Below are 17,878 nucleotides of genomic sequence, written 5' to 3'. Positions count from 1 at the left end.
AGGTATTTATGTAACAGTTATGCCCTTTCATGCTTTGACCACCATTCCAGAGGACATGCTTCCATGCTGATGACAGGTTCTGCTCAATAACAATCCAAAGCAATGCAGCCTGTCGCACATTCATTTTTATCATCTGAGTCAGATGCCACCAACAGAAGATTGATTTTCTTTTTTTGGTGGTTTGGGTTCTGTAGTTTCTGCATCGGGGTATTGCTCTTTTAAGACTTCTGACAGCAAGTTCAACACCTCGTCCCTCTCAGATTCTGGAAGGCACTTCAGATTCTTAAACTTTGGGTCGAATGCTGTGGCTGTCTTTAGAAATCTCACATCGGTACCTTCTTTGCGTTTTGTCATATCGGCTGTGAAAGTGTTCTTTAAATGAACAACATGCTGGGTCATCCTTCGAAACTGCTATAACATGAGGTATATGGCAGAATGCAGGTAAAACAGAGCAGGGGACATACAATTCTCCCTCTAGGAGTTCAATCACTAATTTAATTAACTTTTTCTTTTTTAAACAAGCGTCTTCAGCATGGAAGCATGTCCTCTGGAATGGTGACCGAAGCATGAAGGGGCATACAAATGTCATGGTCATGCCAGGGATCTAGAGTCAGCACAGGAAGGCCCTGCAAGAAGGCTTATGTCTGCTGTGACTTTCTCAAGATCTCCAAGGTTTGGCAGCAGGACCCCTTCATTCCATGAGCCAGGTGATTTATTGGGAGTTTTCATTTGGGAGCCAAAAGTCTCATTCAGTAACATGTTTAACTTCCCCCACCAGCTTTGATGGAACAATCCAGGGAAAATGCCCAGAGAAATTTCTTATTCCCCACCCAAGATAGGCCATCCTCAACTCTGTGTCTTACTTAACTAAGCCTCAATCAACCTCTGCATTATTATACCCATTTTATACATTGGGAATGTTAGGCATGGAGAGGTTAAGTGACTTGCCCAAGAGTCACATATAAAGTCAATAGCACAGCTGGGACTGTAACCCAAGAATGCTGATTGCCAGTACTCGGTACTAACGGTTAGACATGTTGATTAACAAATGAATACACTACATGAGTGATGAGCTGACGCCCAATTAAACAGGAACAGTTACAAAAGGAATAGCAAGAGAAAAATATTTTTCAAACTGTTTATAAGACTGACAGACTAACATTTCATTATCTCCCTTCCTCAGCTGTATGTTTTCTGAGTCAGCATTAGCTGAATTTTCCAGTCAGCCAGCTGTGAAATGTTCTGGGGACGTAATGTATTTCCAGCTAGTGCCCTTGACCAGTAGATGCCTTTTTAGCTGAGCAACAAATATTTGCTGACATTCTTTTGGTGAATCAGTACAGTGGCATCTACGTAGCTGTCAAGAAAGTCATCTCAAAGCCCAGAGCAAGGGGACTGGCAATACACCATTGTCTTTAACGTAGGCAACAACCCATCCTGAGTTTTTTCATTTGTTATTGGTGTTAATGATAATGGGAACTTATTCTGGAGTTATCCTGGTTTTGTTCTCAATCTGGATTATGAAATTCCTAGCTCAAGGCTCTTTCAATGTGAAAGGTATGTTTTCTTACAATTTTTCAGTGTGTGCAACTTTTTCTCAATGTCCAAAAATATGTTCAAGGTAGATGTAAATTGGTTTTCTTTCTCTCTTTTTTCCAGAAAAGATATTTGCTAAATCAGTGTGTTTGAAAATAAAATATGCAGGTGTATAAATACATCTGTGAATATATATAACTCTGTATGTATATATATTTTAAAGTAACCTATAATTTGTAGGTATATGAAACCACAGATTTCTCAAAAATCATTGCAAAAGCGAATATTTTTCAATAACATTCTTGCTTGTGAATATCTTTCACTGAATATTTATGTCCAATTTAATTATTTGAATCATTTTTAATAATGTCCAAACGTGTCTCAAGACTTTTTGTTTAATTTTTGATGATATTTTTAGTAGCAAGTGAAAATCTGGCCAGATGTCAAATTTTTTGGAAGATGCCACAGCAAAAGCTTTTGAGTGGTTATCTAATCACAGAAACTGCATGAAATTGGTCATTGGGTGCCTTAGAAAAATGTTATTTTAAATGTAAACTGTTTGTTTTGATTTTGAAATATCGTAACAGTGAATATGAGACTCCAACAAAGTTCTCAGGGACATAGGCATGATTCTTGAAGTACAGCTTATGGGTAATGAAGTCTGCCTCTGGTTACTATTGGAAGAAAAAATAACCCAAACACTTGGGAGTTCCCTTTTTGGACGACAGTGTATTTCAGGAATTAATAAAGGAGCATCTGCCTTAAATAGCTCTCAAATGCAATGGTTGCATCATAATTCCATTAACAAATAGTCATATAATTTTCATATGAAATATTTTTGTTTAATTTTTATGTGGTTAATGCTTCTTCTAAGAAAGTACTTGGAGACTTGGTTTGCAAGCCATGAAAGCTGAAGTCTGCTCTTCAGCTATCAAACAAGTACAACACAGTGATCAGGAGGGCATATCCCCTCCACAATATGACCTGATGCCCTGCCTTGGCAGATCTACCATTAGAGGTGAGAGGGAAGTTCAAGGAGGAGGAGAGTAACTGCTCCAAGAAAACTGGCAAAGAGATTACTGATTAGTTGTTGGTGGATTGTATAGTGCACGGGTTCTCAAACTGTGGGTCAGGACCCCAAAGTGGGTCGCAACCCCATTTTAATGGGGTCGCCAGGGCTGACTTAGACTTGCTGGGGCCTAGGGCTGACGCCTGAGCCCCACTGCCCAGGGCCAAAGCCAAAGCCTGAGGACTTCAGCACTTGGCAGCGGGGCTCAGGTTACAGCCCCTGCCCGTGGGCTTCAGCTTTGGCCCCCCCCCCACCCAGAGTGGTGGGGCTTGGGCTTTGCCCCCCGACCCCCATCTAGGGCAGTGGGACTCAGGTGGGCTCAGGCATCAGCCTCCCCCTCTGAGGTCATGTAGTAATTTTGGTGTCAGAAGAGGGTTGCGAGGCAATAAAGTCTGAGAACCCCTGGGGTAGTGAGAATGTGCGCCACAAATAAGTCAATCCTGTCTCCAGTGGGCTCAACATTTAAAAGACAAAATGATGGAAGCAGAAGTTGGGAACATCACATACAAGCAAATGACTATACATACGCAATTGTCAGCAATCAACTCCCTTATATTTAGATAGTGATTGGGGGAGACTGTTGGAAGACTGACAAACTGTGAGAAGGTCACACTACACAGTGTGATGATGTTGATAAATCAATTACAGGCTTTTTCATATTGTAGATAGAGGAAGGATCTCAGTTTTCCACCAGAAGAAAACAGAATTGCTGGTTCAGAACACAAGCAGACGTTTTCACTTCCTGTGTGGCTCCCAGCACACACAAACAAAAATGCACATAGAAATTTTGTTTGTGGAATAAGAGTCTTGACTGCCACCAACTTACGTGGCAGCTGTCAGAAAGACCTCTCCGGAGGAGCTACAACGCAGAAGCTCCAAAGCCTAATTCTGACAAAGATATGAAACATTGCTGTACTGCAGCATCAAATAAAAGAGAGGCACCCAACACACTTAAACTTGGTATTTCCAAGAACGAGTGCAAGACTATTTCCCCTCAAGATGTGTAAGTTGGAGGGGAGTAGAATCAGTCAGAAATGAGATATATCTTTAACAAGGGAAAGGAAAGTATAACGGTACAATTTTCAAAAGTGCCTATGTTCTGTTTTCAAAGTTGACTGTCAGTGAAACGTAGGCTGTGTCACTTTTGAAAATGGAGATTAGGCTTTAAGTCACTTTTCAAGGCATTTTTCAAAAAGCACCAAAGTCTTTTTTGACCAACACAACTCTTAACCCATAAGTAAGAGGTAGGGAAGATGGGAAAAAACACTAGTGAATGTGCCATACAGAAAAAGCTACACTTGAGCTAAATGAACCTTGTTACGTAACTCACTGTATCAGTCATAAATACCACATACCTATCCTTTTAGGCGCACACCTTTAACAGCTAGTTATAATACTAGCTTGTGTCATTTCCAAAGGCCTTGAGGGCCAGCTGCAATCTTTCTGCCATGTGTCAAATGAAACTCAGACATCCTCTGATTCAGCCCCCATCTTCAAAATCAGCCTAAAATGACCTTCTCGTTTATGTCCTCAATAGCTATTAGCATGCAGGTTCCTGCAACATGGCAGGGATGAGCTCATCAGTCTCTATAAGTGAATTTAGTCACACTTCGCAAAGAGGAAATTTTCTTTCTACCTGTGTAAACAACCAGATTTCAATGTCAAACTGATTTATTTTTCTTATCTACTGAAGGGTCCTACACAACAAATTATGGGATTTTCAAAGGCAGCTAAAGAAATTAGATGCCCAACTCCTGTTTAAATTCAATGGGATTTGTGTACCTAACAGTCTTAGCCTCCCTTAAAAATCCCAGCAGGCAAAGATCCTTCTCACCATGGCAGCCTAAGAATGTCCCTCCCTGCTACCAGTAGATAGAGGAACCCACACAGCACTTCATGGACAGGACATCGCAATATGAACTGAGTATCTGGGGAAAAACACAGAGACGTCAGCAGCAGTTTCCCGAAACAGCAAAGAGCCTAGATCACATTAAAGCAGAAGCATTTCCCTCACTTTACAACAGCTCAAGTCCCTTTATTCTATTCTGCACCCACCATCTTTGTCTTATTCTCAGATTTTATTTCTCCTAATCAATCAATTCCACTGTTCTTCTAATGAAGTAGATTTCTCCTGCAAATGTGCAACATATGTTTTGAGATGAAGATATCCTTTTGCTGTTAGACCAGCCAAGTACAGAAGAGCTCAGAGGCTAGCTAAGAGCAGCTTGTGTAGCCAACACAAATTCAGTTTGCTTCATCACAGGACTCAGAGAGATGATTTAGGAAGTCATGAAAAGGGTAGGATGATTGTGTGGTTGCTGTTTGCTTCTAATCTTTTTCTTACCCTGTAAAACTAGTTATTGTTCACAATAAAGCTGATCAAGTATCAGAGGGTAGCTGTGTTAGTCTGTATCTACAAAAACAACAAGGAGTCTGGTGGCACCTTAAAGACAAACAGATTTATTTGGGCATAAGCTTTCGTGGGTAAAGACCTCACTTCTTTGGATGCATAGAGTGAAAGACTTTTTACCCACGAAAGCTTATGCCCAAATAAATCTGTTAGTCTTTAAGGTGCCACCAGACTCCTTGTTGTTTTAATAAAGCTGATAACTGTCCAAGAAGTTGTTTCAAAAATGTTAATTTCTGATACACATTCCATTTTATCTTCTTTTGTATTTTTCAGGTTAAAAAATTGCACTCTATCTGCAATTCACTCTATTTTCTTTTCCTTCCTCCAACTGAGCCCTCATTTTCGGATACTGAATCTTCCTTCTTCCCATTCATCGGTGAACATCTAGTTGACTGCTTTTCTCATATGAAAATATTTCTTTTGTTGAGTATATTATGCATCAGTCAGGCATTTACAAGTATCCAGCCAACTTGTCAAGTGTCAGGAAGTTCCATTCAGTCAGTAGCTCAATTCAATTTGAAAAGCTGCATTGTATTTCTCAAAGTCCTTCTGAGGATTGGAAAATTAAGGCTAGTAATTAATATGACTGGTCATTAAGAAACTTCTATCATCATCATTATACATTAAAAAGTCTACTCAGCCAAATTTTAACAGATGCTGAGCAAATCCCTGGATTGGGGACAGAGAGGGTAAGAACAGGAGAGACTGTGTCTGAATGTAGAAAGGGTGGGAAAGGATCACGTGTTAATGGTATGAAAGGAGGGAAAGTGTGGAGCAGGCCCTGGAGACAGGAAAGGAGAGGATGGATTAGGCCTAAGAAGCAGAGAGGAGAGTCGGATCTGCATTGCTGCAACTGGGACATGGAGAGGCCCAGCAGGAGATGACTGGGTCTGACTGGGAGGAAAAAGGGGAGACAGAACAGTCTAGAATAGTGTGGGTTAAGTCTGGAGGCGCTGACTGAAGTAGAAGGAGTCAGACCAAATGGAGGATATATTGGCTACCAAGAGGACGTTCTAAGGTAAATTTACATTCTCTTCACAATCAGACCACTCTCCTTGTCTGAGCTGAGCACTATGATACGCAGGCACACCTTCCCACCATAAATGTATGCATGGCGGTGGCTAGTACAGTCTGAAGGGGATATCTGAGAAACAGTTATTGGATTATTTATTGGGTTTTTGTTGCCACTGTATATTCATTCTGTTTGGTCTCTACAATGTTCCTTGTTTGTTTTACAGTGTGTTGTTCCTTGTTCGTTTAGCTTGTCTGCTACTATACATAAAAAATGCAGCTTTATGTTTCTTATGGCCCTGGTGGAATGTACATGGAGCTAAAGAGCCAAATCCTGCCCCCTCTCCCTCTCTGTCCCCTTCAAGTTGCTTTGGGCTCTAAAGCCAGCACAGGAGAATCCCCATGTAGTGCAGGGCTGATATAACCAGCCTTGGCCCACCCGTTCCCAGTTCTTGATGTAGTGGGTGTGGCCAAAATGCCACCGTGCTCCAGCAATTGTTGTCTGCCCATTGGGGGCTGTTGGAATGTGGTGAAATTTGAAGCAGCTAGCTGACCCCAGGAGGAGCACAAAAAGGTGGGGTAAAGCTGTGCCAAGCCGTCATCTGTACCAAGCACTGCCCCAGCACAACCGAGGTTCTAGCCCAACGTGTGTAAAAGACGTAGGTGCTGGAACTAGAGGTGCAGGGGGAGGGGGGCATGCTGCAGCACCCACTGGCTTGAAAATGGTTTTCATTCTATCTGGGGTTTACAGATTGGTTCCGTTGCTCTCAGCACCCCCACTATACACATTGTTCCAGTACCTCTGATGAAAGATAGTAAGTAACTTAATTTGGCCCATGCTTGAACCTTGTTACGTTCTTTTAAAATGATATCAAAGGTGTCTGAGTTTCCCCAATGGCCTAAAAAGTTACAGCTCAGCAGAGTGGAGGTGACGAAATTAACAATTACAAAATTCCTCTAATGGGCATCTTTTTGTAAGTAAACTCCACATGCTTCCAACCATGTTTGCTACCCATGGCAGGCCTTGTAACCCTGTCACTGTGTGAAGCTCACTATGCTGAGGTCATTAGTGTTTTATCATAAGCACTAGTTTTATTATTTTAAGACATTATTAATCAGGTGGGAAAACTGGTTTCCAGCCCACCCATGGGGCTCTCACGCACATGTGTCACAAACGACATCCTCTTTAGCAAGATGGCTGCCCCCATGTACAGGCTCAAAGTTGCCATCTATAATTAATTTTTTTAAATATATATTGTCATAGTCTAGCCATAGTGACGAGTCCTCCTTACCCTCTGAACTATTAGACTGTTGGGGTGAACAAAACTGATTATTTTCTTATAAAAGGCTAAATTAACTCTCCCACTGGAAGGTAACTCCTCTAATGAACTAATACCCATAAAACAACAATATGCACCGCTACACACACAGGCACTTACTTAAAATAAAAGAATAAATTCTAAGGTTATATTTATGTTTAATTTACAGACCTCACCGTTCAGAAGTGCAGGATTGCAGGCATAACCCTAATTTCTCATCCAAAGAAACTGAATTTCTCAGATGCAGAAAGTGCATGTAGACAGCTGGGGTTACAGCTGGCAAGCAAAACCCAGGTTGAGAAGGCCTGGAATCATGGCTTTGAAACATGCAGGTACGTGAAGTCTGTAAGTTACTAGCAGCTTTTAGCAGCTCCATTTCCTTACATACACCAATATGCTTGTGAATGCATCCAGTATTAAAGGGATTGATACTTTTTATTCTAGCTTTGGATGGGTGTCAGATAAATGGCTTGTCATTTCTCGGGTTATCCCAAATCCAAAATGTGGTCAGAACAAAACTGGAGTAGCAGATTGGAAAGTCCCTCTCTCCTACAGATATCATTGTTTCTGCTTCAATTCTTCAGGTAAGTAGGCATGAGACCTAGAGTCTTTACATTTAGTTTTATTATTTCAAATCTTCATAGAAAAATTGTTAGTGCTTTTTTTCTAATCTTAGATGGCCGATTGTATCTTTCCCCTCTAGGGGAAAAAAAAGAGCTGTTGCTAAATGCAGGATGCTAGATGGACAGAAGTTCCATTTAGTTCATCTAAATTAATAAAATGATGCTGTAATTAAAGTTCTTGAATAAGGCTTTCTTCATTATATTCAGTTATGTGGAGTCAGCTATGTGAAGCCCTTAGGTATGTTCAGTCATGCTTGTGCTAGTGAAAAGGTTTCAAACACATGCAAACGCATAGCCAGTTTATACTCCTTCAGTAACAACAATGTTGTTTCATGATATATATTATTTTACTGCAAAAATAAAAAATGACCCAACAAACTAAATTAAATCTAAAAATACCTAAATTAAAATACATTTATTCTGGCTAAAGTCCATACTAGGTAGTAAACTCCAAAGCAACCATTGTTACATATTCCCAGAATCCCCATCTATACAGGCTTGTATTTTACTTCAGACAGTCCTGTAACAGATTTTTAATATTGGGGGAGGGATAGCTCAGTGGTTTGAGCATTAGCCTACTAGAACCCAGGGTTGTGAGTTCAATCCTTGAAGGGGCCACTTAGGAATCTGGGGCAAAATCAGTACTTGGTCCTGCTAGTGAAGGCAGGGGGCTGGATTAAATGGCCTTTATTTTTTTCACAGGGGAGGGATAGCTCAGTGGTTTGAGCATTGGCCTGCTAAACCCAGGGTTGTGAGTTCAATCTTTGAGGGGGCCACTTAGGGATCTGGGGCAAAATCAGTACTTGGTCCTGCTAGTGAAGGCAGGAGGCTGGACTTGATGACCTTTCAAAGTCCCTTCCAGTTCTAGGAGATGGGATATCTCCATTAATTTAATTTATTTTATTTTATTTATAACAAGGGGAGAAATTAGATTGTCACATTAGTGATTCCACCCAAGCCAAAGGAAAAGATGAGAGGGGAACTGATAAGTCTTCAAATATATTAAAGGCTGTTATAAAGAAAACAGTGATTGATTGCTCTGTGTGTCCACTGAAGATAGGACAGAGGGCAGAGATAAATTTTGGACAGCCTAGAATGTAAATTGAAGTTTGAACTTTTTTAGATCCAAGAAATGGTGGAATGTGGAAAAAACAGCAATAAAGGCAAGTGATTTTGATGGAAGCATTTTTAATGGCCTGGAATGAGAGAGATGGAAGAGTGGAGAGCAACTAGAAAATGGAGTAATATCTAGGTAGCTGTGGGGAGAAGGAACGATGGATTTTGGAGATGGGCAGTGGGTGAACCCCAGGCTCAGGGAGGCTGGCCCGGCCTGTTCCTTCTGCCCGAGGCCCCACCCCTCCTGCAGGAGCCCAAAGCCCCCCCCCCCCCCCGGCCACCATCACCTTCCCCAGTCCTGGGACACCCCCCCCACCCTTGAGTGCCGGGCAGTTGGGCAAGTGGCATACCCCCCCCCCGTGTGCCAGGTGGGCAGTGCAGCCCCCCTTCCCCAGCCCTGGAACGCCGGGTGGTTGGGTGGAGCAGTCCCCCCCAATCCCGGAGCACAGGCCAGCCCCCATTAGCCCCAACCGTAGCCTCGGGGCATGGGGAGGGTGGGGGAAAGAGCCCCCCTCAGCACAGCGCCGGGAAGCAGGAAGGAGCCTGAGGGCAGAGCGTGGGTGGGGCCATGCAAGGTTGTTTGGGGAGGCTCAGCCTTCCCCAGCCTTTGATTCCTGTGCCGCCCATGATTTTAGAGTTGTTATAGTGAAAAAAGCATCAGGATTAGCTAGAGCCTGAGTCTTAGGAGAGAAAGAGGGAGTGGAGTTAAACAGGGCCTAGGGATTGTTGGTTTAAATAATAGAAAGAATGATAATATTGTCAACAGTAGTAGAGAAGGTAGGTAAAAGAGAAGGATAAGGAGGAAAGAAATAAGGTTTGTTCTGACTTGTTGACCATGAGATGGTGACAGTGCATCCAGCAAGAGAAGTCGAATGAGATAGACATGTTGAGACTGGACAAAAGAAGGGAGTTCAGGAATAGAGCGAGAAATGGGGGTGCCATCATTGTAGAAATGGTCATTGAAGTTATGGGAGAATATGAGTGTCATGGTTACAGGTCTACCTGCACCTCTAACCCCCTTCCTTGGTTTTTCTGAGATCACACTTCAAGTGTTAAGCCTGACGTCCTTACCTGTTCTGAGGTGGAATCTCACAATTCTTCCCTCCATAGAGCAGGCCCTGGGCTACCATTCTTTGGTTTGGCCCCAGCAATTCTTCCCTTTGGGAGCTTGTGGTCAGCACTGAATACAGTGACTAGCCAACTATCTTAAAACAAAATAATGTTTAATCTTAATAATAGAAATACAGCAGGAAGGCTTACCATTCCCCTGGAATCTTTGGAAGGCTCAACTGCTTCATACCTCCTCAGCTGGGCCGGTGTCTATGTCACCTGTTCCTCAGGAACAGCCCTTGACAACTGACTCCCCCTCTCCCAACAACTCACTTTAGACATGGCCAGAAGGAATTTGTTAATGACCTTCATGAGTAGCCTTGTTGGAGTGGGAGTGATGTGAGAAAAATCCAGGATGGAGGTACTCCTTGGATATATCCATAGGAACAACAGTGTCCGAAATGGATTAGCCATTTAAACAGTCCAATTAAAAAAGATGTGTTGGGGCAAACTTGATCCTTCTCTACAGTTCAAAACTCTCATGTGTGGGTTTACAAACCTATGTGGGAGGTTAGCTAGAACTGTGTCTTGTTTAAACAGCTACCCTTTTTTAATATCGCTGATTTTGTATGGGCTGTATCACGTCTGTGTATGCTTGAACTGTTCTTTTAAAATGTGGCACTTTTTTTTATCTGTGTAGTATTTTGGATTGTACTACACCTATAAGATGAGCTGGGTAAAGACAATGTGGCAATCTTAACCCTGAATTCCTTACTTTTGCAGGTTTAAATACAGAGAAATGTCACTATTTTACATTGTTGTCATATTATTTAGTAGAGCAAATTAAGCCTGTTAAATGCTATTAGGAAGCAATTTTTATTTAACTTAGGGAATGAAGAATCACCATTTATCCTAATGGCCAAATTGCCACTTGCTAGAGCTCTTATAACAAAAGTATTTGGCAAGAGCTCATTTCGCTGCAGTTTGACCTTCCAGCTGCAGTGTGTAGAGTCACTTAAAGGCCATAGCGAAAAAAGTACAACTCTATGTCATCTATCCTCTTACTTTGTGAATGAAAATGCGTCATCAGCTTCCCACCTGGGACTCATATTAAGAACTGTACATAAGTCATTTCCGTCCATTATTTCTATAACATATTCAGCTGGTTAATATAATGATAACTTTATAGTTTTCAGATTATGTAAGAGTACCAGCAAGAACCAATGACCAATTCCTCATTAGTCACATTTTCACTCCAGCCTTACCCAGAATTCCAGTTTTCCACTTATAATTTTAAAGGTGCAGTTTTTTACAGGCATCATTTATGCAATTTGTCTAAGTTACTGGCTGTCCCTGAAGATAAGGTGCTTATATAACTCTCATTAGGATACAGGGTTGCCAACTTTCTACTCGCACAAAACTGAACACCCTTGCCCCACCCCTCCTCCGAGGCCCCGCCCCCGTTCACTCCATCCCCCCTCCCTCTGTCACTCACTCTCCCCACCCTCACTCACTCGCTCATTTTCACTGGGTTGGCTCAGGGGGTTGGGGCGCTGGAGGGGGTGAGAACTGTGGGGTGTGGCCAGAAATGAGGAGTTCAGGGTGCGGGAGGGGGCTCCAGACTGGGGCAGTGGGTTGGGATGTGGGAGGGGTGAGGGCTCCTGCTGAGGGTGCGGGCTCTGAGGTGGTGCCAGGGATGAGAGATTTGGGGTGCAGGAGAGGGCTTTGGGCTAGGACTGAGGGGTTTGTAGGACAGGAAGAGAATTGGGGCAGGGCTTGGGATGCAGGGGGGTGAGGGCTCCGGCTGGGGGTGCAGGCTCTGGTGTGGGGCTGGGGATGAGGGGTTTGGAGTGAAGGAGGGGGCTCCAGGCTGGTGCAGGGTGTTGGGGTGCAGGGGGGGGTGAGGGCTCCGGTGGGGGTGCAGGCTCTAGGGTGGGGCTGGGCATGAGGGGTTCTGGGTGCAGGAGGGGGCTCTGGGCTGGGATTGAGGGGTTCGGAGGGTGGGAGGGGGATCAGGGCTGGGGCAGGAGTTGAGGTGTGGGAGGGGGTGCAGACTCTGGGTGGCACTTATCTCAAGCAGCTCCCGGAAGCAGCGGCATGTTCCATCTCCAGTCCTATGCAGAGGTGTGGCCAGGTGGCTCTGCACACTGCCCAGTCCACAGGCGCCACCCCCACAGCTCCCATTGGCCATGGTTCCCAGCCAATGGGAGCTGCAGAACTGGCACTTGAGGCGGGGACAGCATGTGGAGCCTCCTGGCAGCCCCTATACATAGTAGCCGGAGGGGAGACATGCTGCTGCTTCCAGGAGCCACACGGAACCAGGGCAGATAGGGAGCCTGCCTTAGCCCTGCTGCGCTGCCGACTGGACTTTTAACAGACTGGTCAGCAGTGCTGACCAGAGCCACTGGGGTCCCTTTCTGACTGGGCGTTTTGGTCAAAAACTGGACACCTGGCAACCCTATTAGGATAATGTGCGAACTGCAGATTTTCAAAGGTTTATAGCTTGGCCAAATTTGCATGTATTTTCTTGGGGACAGAAAAAGACACATTCCTGACACAAATATAACCCCACTGCCGAACTTCAAGTCCCTGCTCCAAAGCGTGTGGGCATTATAACTTCTCAAAGAAAAGGTTGCCTGAATGTTTTGACATGGACAAAATAACATACTTTCCCCTAATCTTGTTCTTGGAAAGCGCTAAACTTCTTTGGCCGGAAAAAAAAAAATCAGTCTGAGGTCGACACCAGGCATGTAAAATTTCAGTCAAAATGGTTACCGTTTGGCAAAGTTATAAGCAGGTGAAACCAGGGGTTTATACTGGGAAATGTTGGATAACCATGCTAATAAGGCAGGGCTCATAGCACCACCTGAAATGATGTAAATGAACCTCAAAATGCTGGGTAACCACATGACAATGTAATCTGTGTTCTTACTCAGTTCTTCCCTCCATTTTGTTTTGTTTCCTTGTCATGTGTAATACAGGAAATTATATTGTAAGCTCTTTCTGGCAAGGATCTTGTCTTTTGTATGCCATTGTAAAAGGAGTTTTGCCACACTTGTGGGCTTTGTTCCCTGTTAAGAAAGGTACTTAAGCATGTGCCTAACTTTAAGCAGGTGAATAATCTGGAACTACTCTTATACTTAAAGTTAGACATGCTAAATCTAAGCCTCTGTGAATAAATACATAGTAATAAACAGTATCAATAGTTGTATCCAGAGTTGTTTTAGTTGTGTTGGTCCCAAGATATTAGAGAGACAAGACAACATCTTTTATGGGCCCAACTTCTGTTGGTGAGAGAGAGGAGCTTTCAAGCTTACAGAGACCTGAAAAACTGCTCTGTGGAAGCTTTGAAAGCTCCTCTCTCTCACCAACAGAAATTGGTCCAATAAAAGATATTACTCACCCACCTTGTCACTCTAGTATCAATAGGTATGAGTAGTGGTCATCTCATTACCACACTGCATACCCTCAGAAAAAGTTCTGAAAATATCCACCATAGATCAATGTGTGGTTTGCCTCAGGTATGTGCAAAATTTTGCAATAGCGCCCCGTGCAACTCATTACACTGCCTTTCCCCCTTTGCAGATATTTGGATTGATTCATGCATACCAGAAACAGGTACAACCCTGTTATCTGCAACAGATCCAGAAGTAAACTCATCTTCAACAGCTTCATCTCAGGGCATCACAGAGATGCCTACTGCTACTGAGTCACCAAAACCCCAAATATCTCGGAAGACCTTTCGCATAAAATGTGTAACGGAAACCATTTTACCAACAGTACAGACTATTTTGGAAAGTGAAGAGGAGATGGCAGTGCCTAATGGAAACCAAGCTGCCTTTACAAATGATAGTGTTGTCTTCGGAGGTAAAGGCTATATGTCTTTTTTATATGTACCCTAGTTATTAAATAGTGTTTTATAGTGGGTTAGTGTGCATAGCTAGAACCAAAATCAAGGATTGTTACACATGAGTGTATGAGGACAGAATAAGAATATAAGGATTTGCAAAGCCAAAACTAGTAACACAAAGGAAATTCCTTTTCTTTTGAAAATTAATTAGTATATTTGTGGAGGATTAAATGTAACGTTACTTAGCTTTTTAATAGGAATCAGTGGAATTTTACCACATAAGTTCTGTTCCTACTTCTGAGGAAGTCAATGGGAATTATGCCAACATACGCTACATGCTTGGTGCAAGTGAAAAACCTAATTGGTTCTCACACCTGCCAGGATAGAGCTATCAAACACCCACACAAAACCTAGTGTTAAACAAAAAAAGCAAAACTGTGTCATTTTCTTACATGCCAATAATCACTATATCTTTCTGATCCTCAACTTTTACTGTACTACTTGGAAAATATGGTGTAGAATAATATATGCATGTATGCAACTGTGTAGATTATATAGCTAACAGAGCAGTCTGGGTACAAATCTTTGGCAAACCCTGGCCCTTCGGTTTTACAATAAATACGTTTCCAGGGTAATGACTCTGAAATTTTCATCCAGCATTCATTATCTGCCTGGAAAGAACATCAGCTCATCCCTTGTTTCCTGTTTAATAATCCTGATGACAATCCTTAACTGAAGTGTTTTTTAAAAAGCTTTCCTTTGACTATATATATTTTGTATGCAATCACATACAATTTACATAGGATGTCTTCCTAAAGAACAAGAGAACATACCATATACCTGAACAAAATCATTGTAGTGATGTATTTCTCTAAATTCCCCTGCTTTAATAGGCAGTAAAGATTATTTTGAGATTATAATTCAAATTCAACGGTGACAAAAACAATAGTCTAAATATCAAAACAAGCCTGAAGTAGTTCCCCTTTAACTCAATGGCAAAACTACCATTGACTTTAATGGAAAAAGTACTGGGTATAAATGGCAAAGTAGTGTAACTTGCACTCAGCTGGTGTGCAAAATGAGTGTAATTGATGCCTCTGCTTAGGTCATTGTGAATTTGAACTAGATATTTCCATGGGGACTGGACCCACTTACTCAAGGCTGCGTTTAGCAGAATCTGACCTTAGGCACATGAATTTTCAGAAAGGCTGATTTAAGAACTAAGACTATTTAAAAAAAAATCAAGATAAACACATCAGTTATCTATATCATTTTATCTTTAGGTGTACCCATTGCACTCCTGGTACTGGCACTCATCTTCTTTGTGGCATCGGCTGTTCTTGCAGTCTGCTATATCAAAAAGTAAGCTCTTTCTTTCATAATGTATTTACTCTTAGATTACAGCTGATGAATATTCATATTTATATATAGTAAAAATTTAATTAAAACATATGAAAAAGAAGAGTGAAATGTGAGTATCTGTAGCTCTGCAGATAAACTTTATTGTTGTTGTAGCTGAATGCCTGTCATAGGAAGGAGCTTAATCAAGTAATCATGTGCCAGGTGTGTGATTTCTGCATGTCAGCTCATCTGTCTACATTTAAGTATCTGCTGTAGTGTTAGTATATTTTTCTTCTTGTACCTTTCTACCATCCCAGTCCTGATAGAAGAATTCTTATTCTTGAATTATGGTTGTGTTCAGAAAGATTAACATTTGTAAAGCTTATATAGTGATGCAGACAGACATTCAAGGCAATGGATTGTTAAATCCAATCTAAAAGCTGCATATGTCTGAAATTGCGTTTCACCATTATGTACTGCTACTTCTGATATATGTTGTCTGATTTAAAAATATTTAAGAACTAAGTCTAAAAACCATCTGACCACTGGAGGGGGACTAATTCAGCATTCCCGTGGCTTTACTGGGAGTTTTGCTTGAGTATGACCTGCCGGATCAGTTGATAATTCTAGATACTTTGTATTGAATCTATTCTGTGATTATTCAGTGCTCATAATATGTGTGCTACCTGGTAGTGTTTCTGTTCTAATTTGCTTTAATATTTCTATGTAAAGGTACAAGAGAACCCGCCCATTTTCAAACAAGAAGCCCCAAAAAGAAAGGATTGAAGCCAAAGTCATCAAAGACACTAAGTCAATTGACAATGCTCCTGAGAAGGAATCAAAGAATAATGGGAAAAAAGCAGAAGAGCCTCAAACCAAGCCAGAGGCCACAGTAAAATGTATGGAAGCAGAAGTTTGAAAGGATAAATATAACAGCATGTTTTACAGATTTAAAATGAAGAATGCAGAATTAGCAAAACAGTTATAAATTGTTTGTTTCCCCATCTTAAAAAGGGGATAATGATACATACCTATCTTTGAAAAGTAAAGTGCTTTGAGAGCTACTAATGAAAAAGCACTTTATAAGAGCTAGGGTATTATATTATTGTAAATACTGGCAAGGTGAATGCATATTTCTTAGTTCAAATGTTTGTACAGTCAGCATTCTATGACTATTAATTACACTTCCTCTTTGGTATAAAATGTTCTTTTGCAGAAACATGGTATCTTATTCATATTAATATTAAAAATAAAATAAAACAACCATCTCACAACTCAACATTTTCCATTTTAACAAGAAGTAACTAAGTCTAAGAATGCCTTGTTGATTGAGATACAGTGTATAATTGTTTGCATAAAATTCAGATCAACACATCTAAAATAAAATGTATGTTTCTTTCTATGCTGGAGGTTGTCTGATAATGTAATAGCATCCACAATTAATACCTGATCCTGCAAACCTTACTCGTTCAGACAATTCGTATTCAGGCAAGTAGTTCCATTGAGTTCAAAAGGACTGCTGGCATGAGTGGGGATTAGTCAGGTAAGGGTTGATGAATCAGCCCCCTAGCCTGTAAGTTCCCAAACAAGGGGACTTTTAGATTTACTATAAATATAAGTAAGGTATTTATACTGAGTATAATGTAATCAACAATGAAGTATTTTCTTGGGTATATCACTGTAGCATAATTTACAATTTTATTTATTAAACTCAAGACTGCATCATTCTTCAGATAACTGACAGTAAAAACACCTTTAAAACTGTATCACAATCTGTATCATAAAGGTCTCTGATGTCTATTTCAATGTGTTTTCAAAAGAAACAGTGGCATCGGAAGTTTACAGCATTTAATAAGAAAATAAAGTACAGTAGATATATTTATTTGTTACATCTGTTTTATTTATTATTCTCATGAAAACTACCTCCCAGGAAAATCCAAACAGTACACATTGCCTCAATATTATACTGTACTTGAAAAAGAGACAGAAACACACGGCTGATGTTATGTTAATTTCATAAAAGTTGCATAATCTAAACATGAATTTGCAGTAACAATAGCAAATGTACCTCATATCTCTATTAACAAACATTTTGGATAACATTTGCTGTACATGTTTAAAATGCCCTTCAGTAGGCAGATTAGTTTGAAAGACATATCACAAAATATCTTCTGCTATAGCAGCCATTTTAGCATAGAGTTGCTATAACCAGTACCCAAATTAGTGCCATGTTGTCTGAAAGGAAATAACGTGAGTTCTGGTAATCCAGGTTGTTAACAGAATGAAAATAGAGCAGCATTTAAAGTATAAGCTAATGTAACCTACTAATGAGTGTTGAGTGTCTCCCCTCTGTGCCTAAGCCAAAAAAGATTAGTCTGTTACAGTTTTAGTGCATGCTCAGGGCCGTCCTTAGCCATAGGCAGAACAGGCAACCGCCTAGGGCACCACGCTACCTGGGGGCACCGCTCTGCCCAGAGCCCGGACAGACGGGAAGCAGTGGAGCATTTAACAGCAGGGCTGCTGGGTCCTAGAGCCGAATGCAGCACAGTCTGA

At 41.5% G+C, this 17,878-nt stretch overlaps 1 protein-coding gene across 1 annotated transcript; it reads left to right on the top strand.

Moving 5' to 3' along the window:
• Positions 1-1,177: 1,177 nt before the first annotated feature.
• Positions 1,178-17,203, top strand: LYVE1 (lymphatic vessel endothelial hyaluronan receptor 1). The gene is made up of 6 exons (XM_054027340.1): positions 1,178-1,557; positions 7,515-7,677; positions 7,790-7,929; positions 13,720-14,001; positions 15,268-15,346; positions 16,058-17,203. Exons 1-6 carry the CDS (start codon positions 1,467-1,469, stop codon positions 16,242-16,244), a joined length of 942 nt encoding a protein of 313 aa, XP_053883315.1. The 5' UTR covers positions 1,178-1,466; the 3' UTR covers positions 16,245-17,203.
• Positions 17,204-17,878: the final 675 nt, after the last annotated feature.

This window comes from Malaclemys terrapin, chromosome 4, assembly GCF_027887155.1.
Source record: "Malaclemys terrapin pileata isolate rMalTer1 chromosome 4, rMalTer1.hap1, whole genome shotgun sequence".
Classification (NCBI taxonomy): Eukaryota; Metazoa; Chordata; order Testudines; family Emydidae; genus Malaclemys; species Malaclemys terrapin.
The sequence above is the reverse complement of the archived record's forward strand: the minus strand, read 5'-3'. Positions and strand labels throughout refer to the sequence as shown.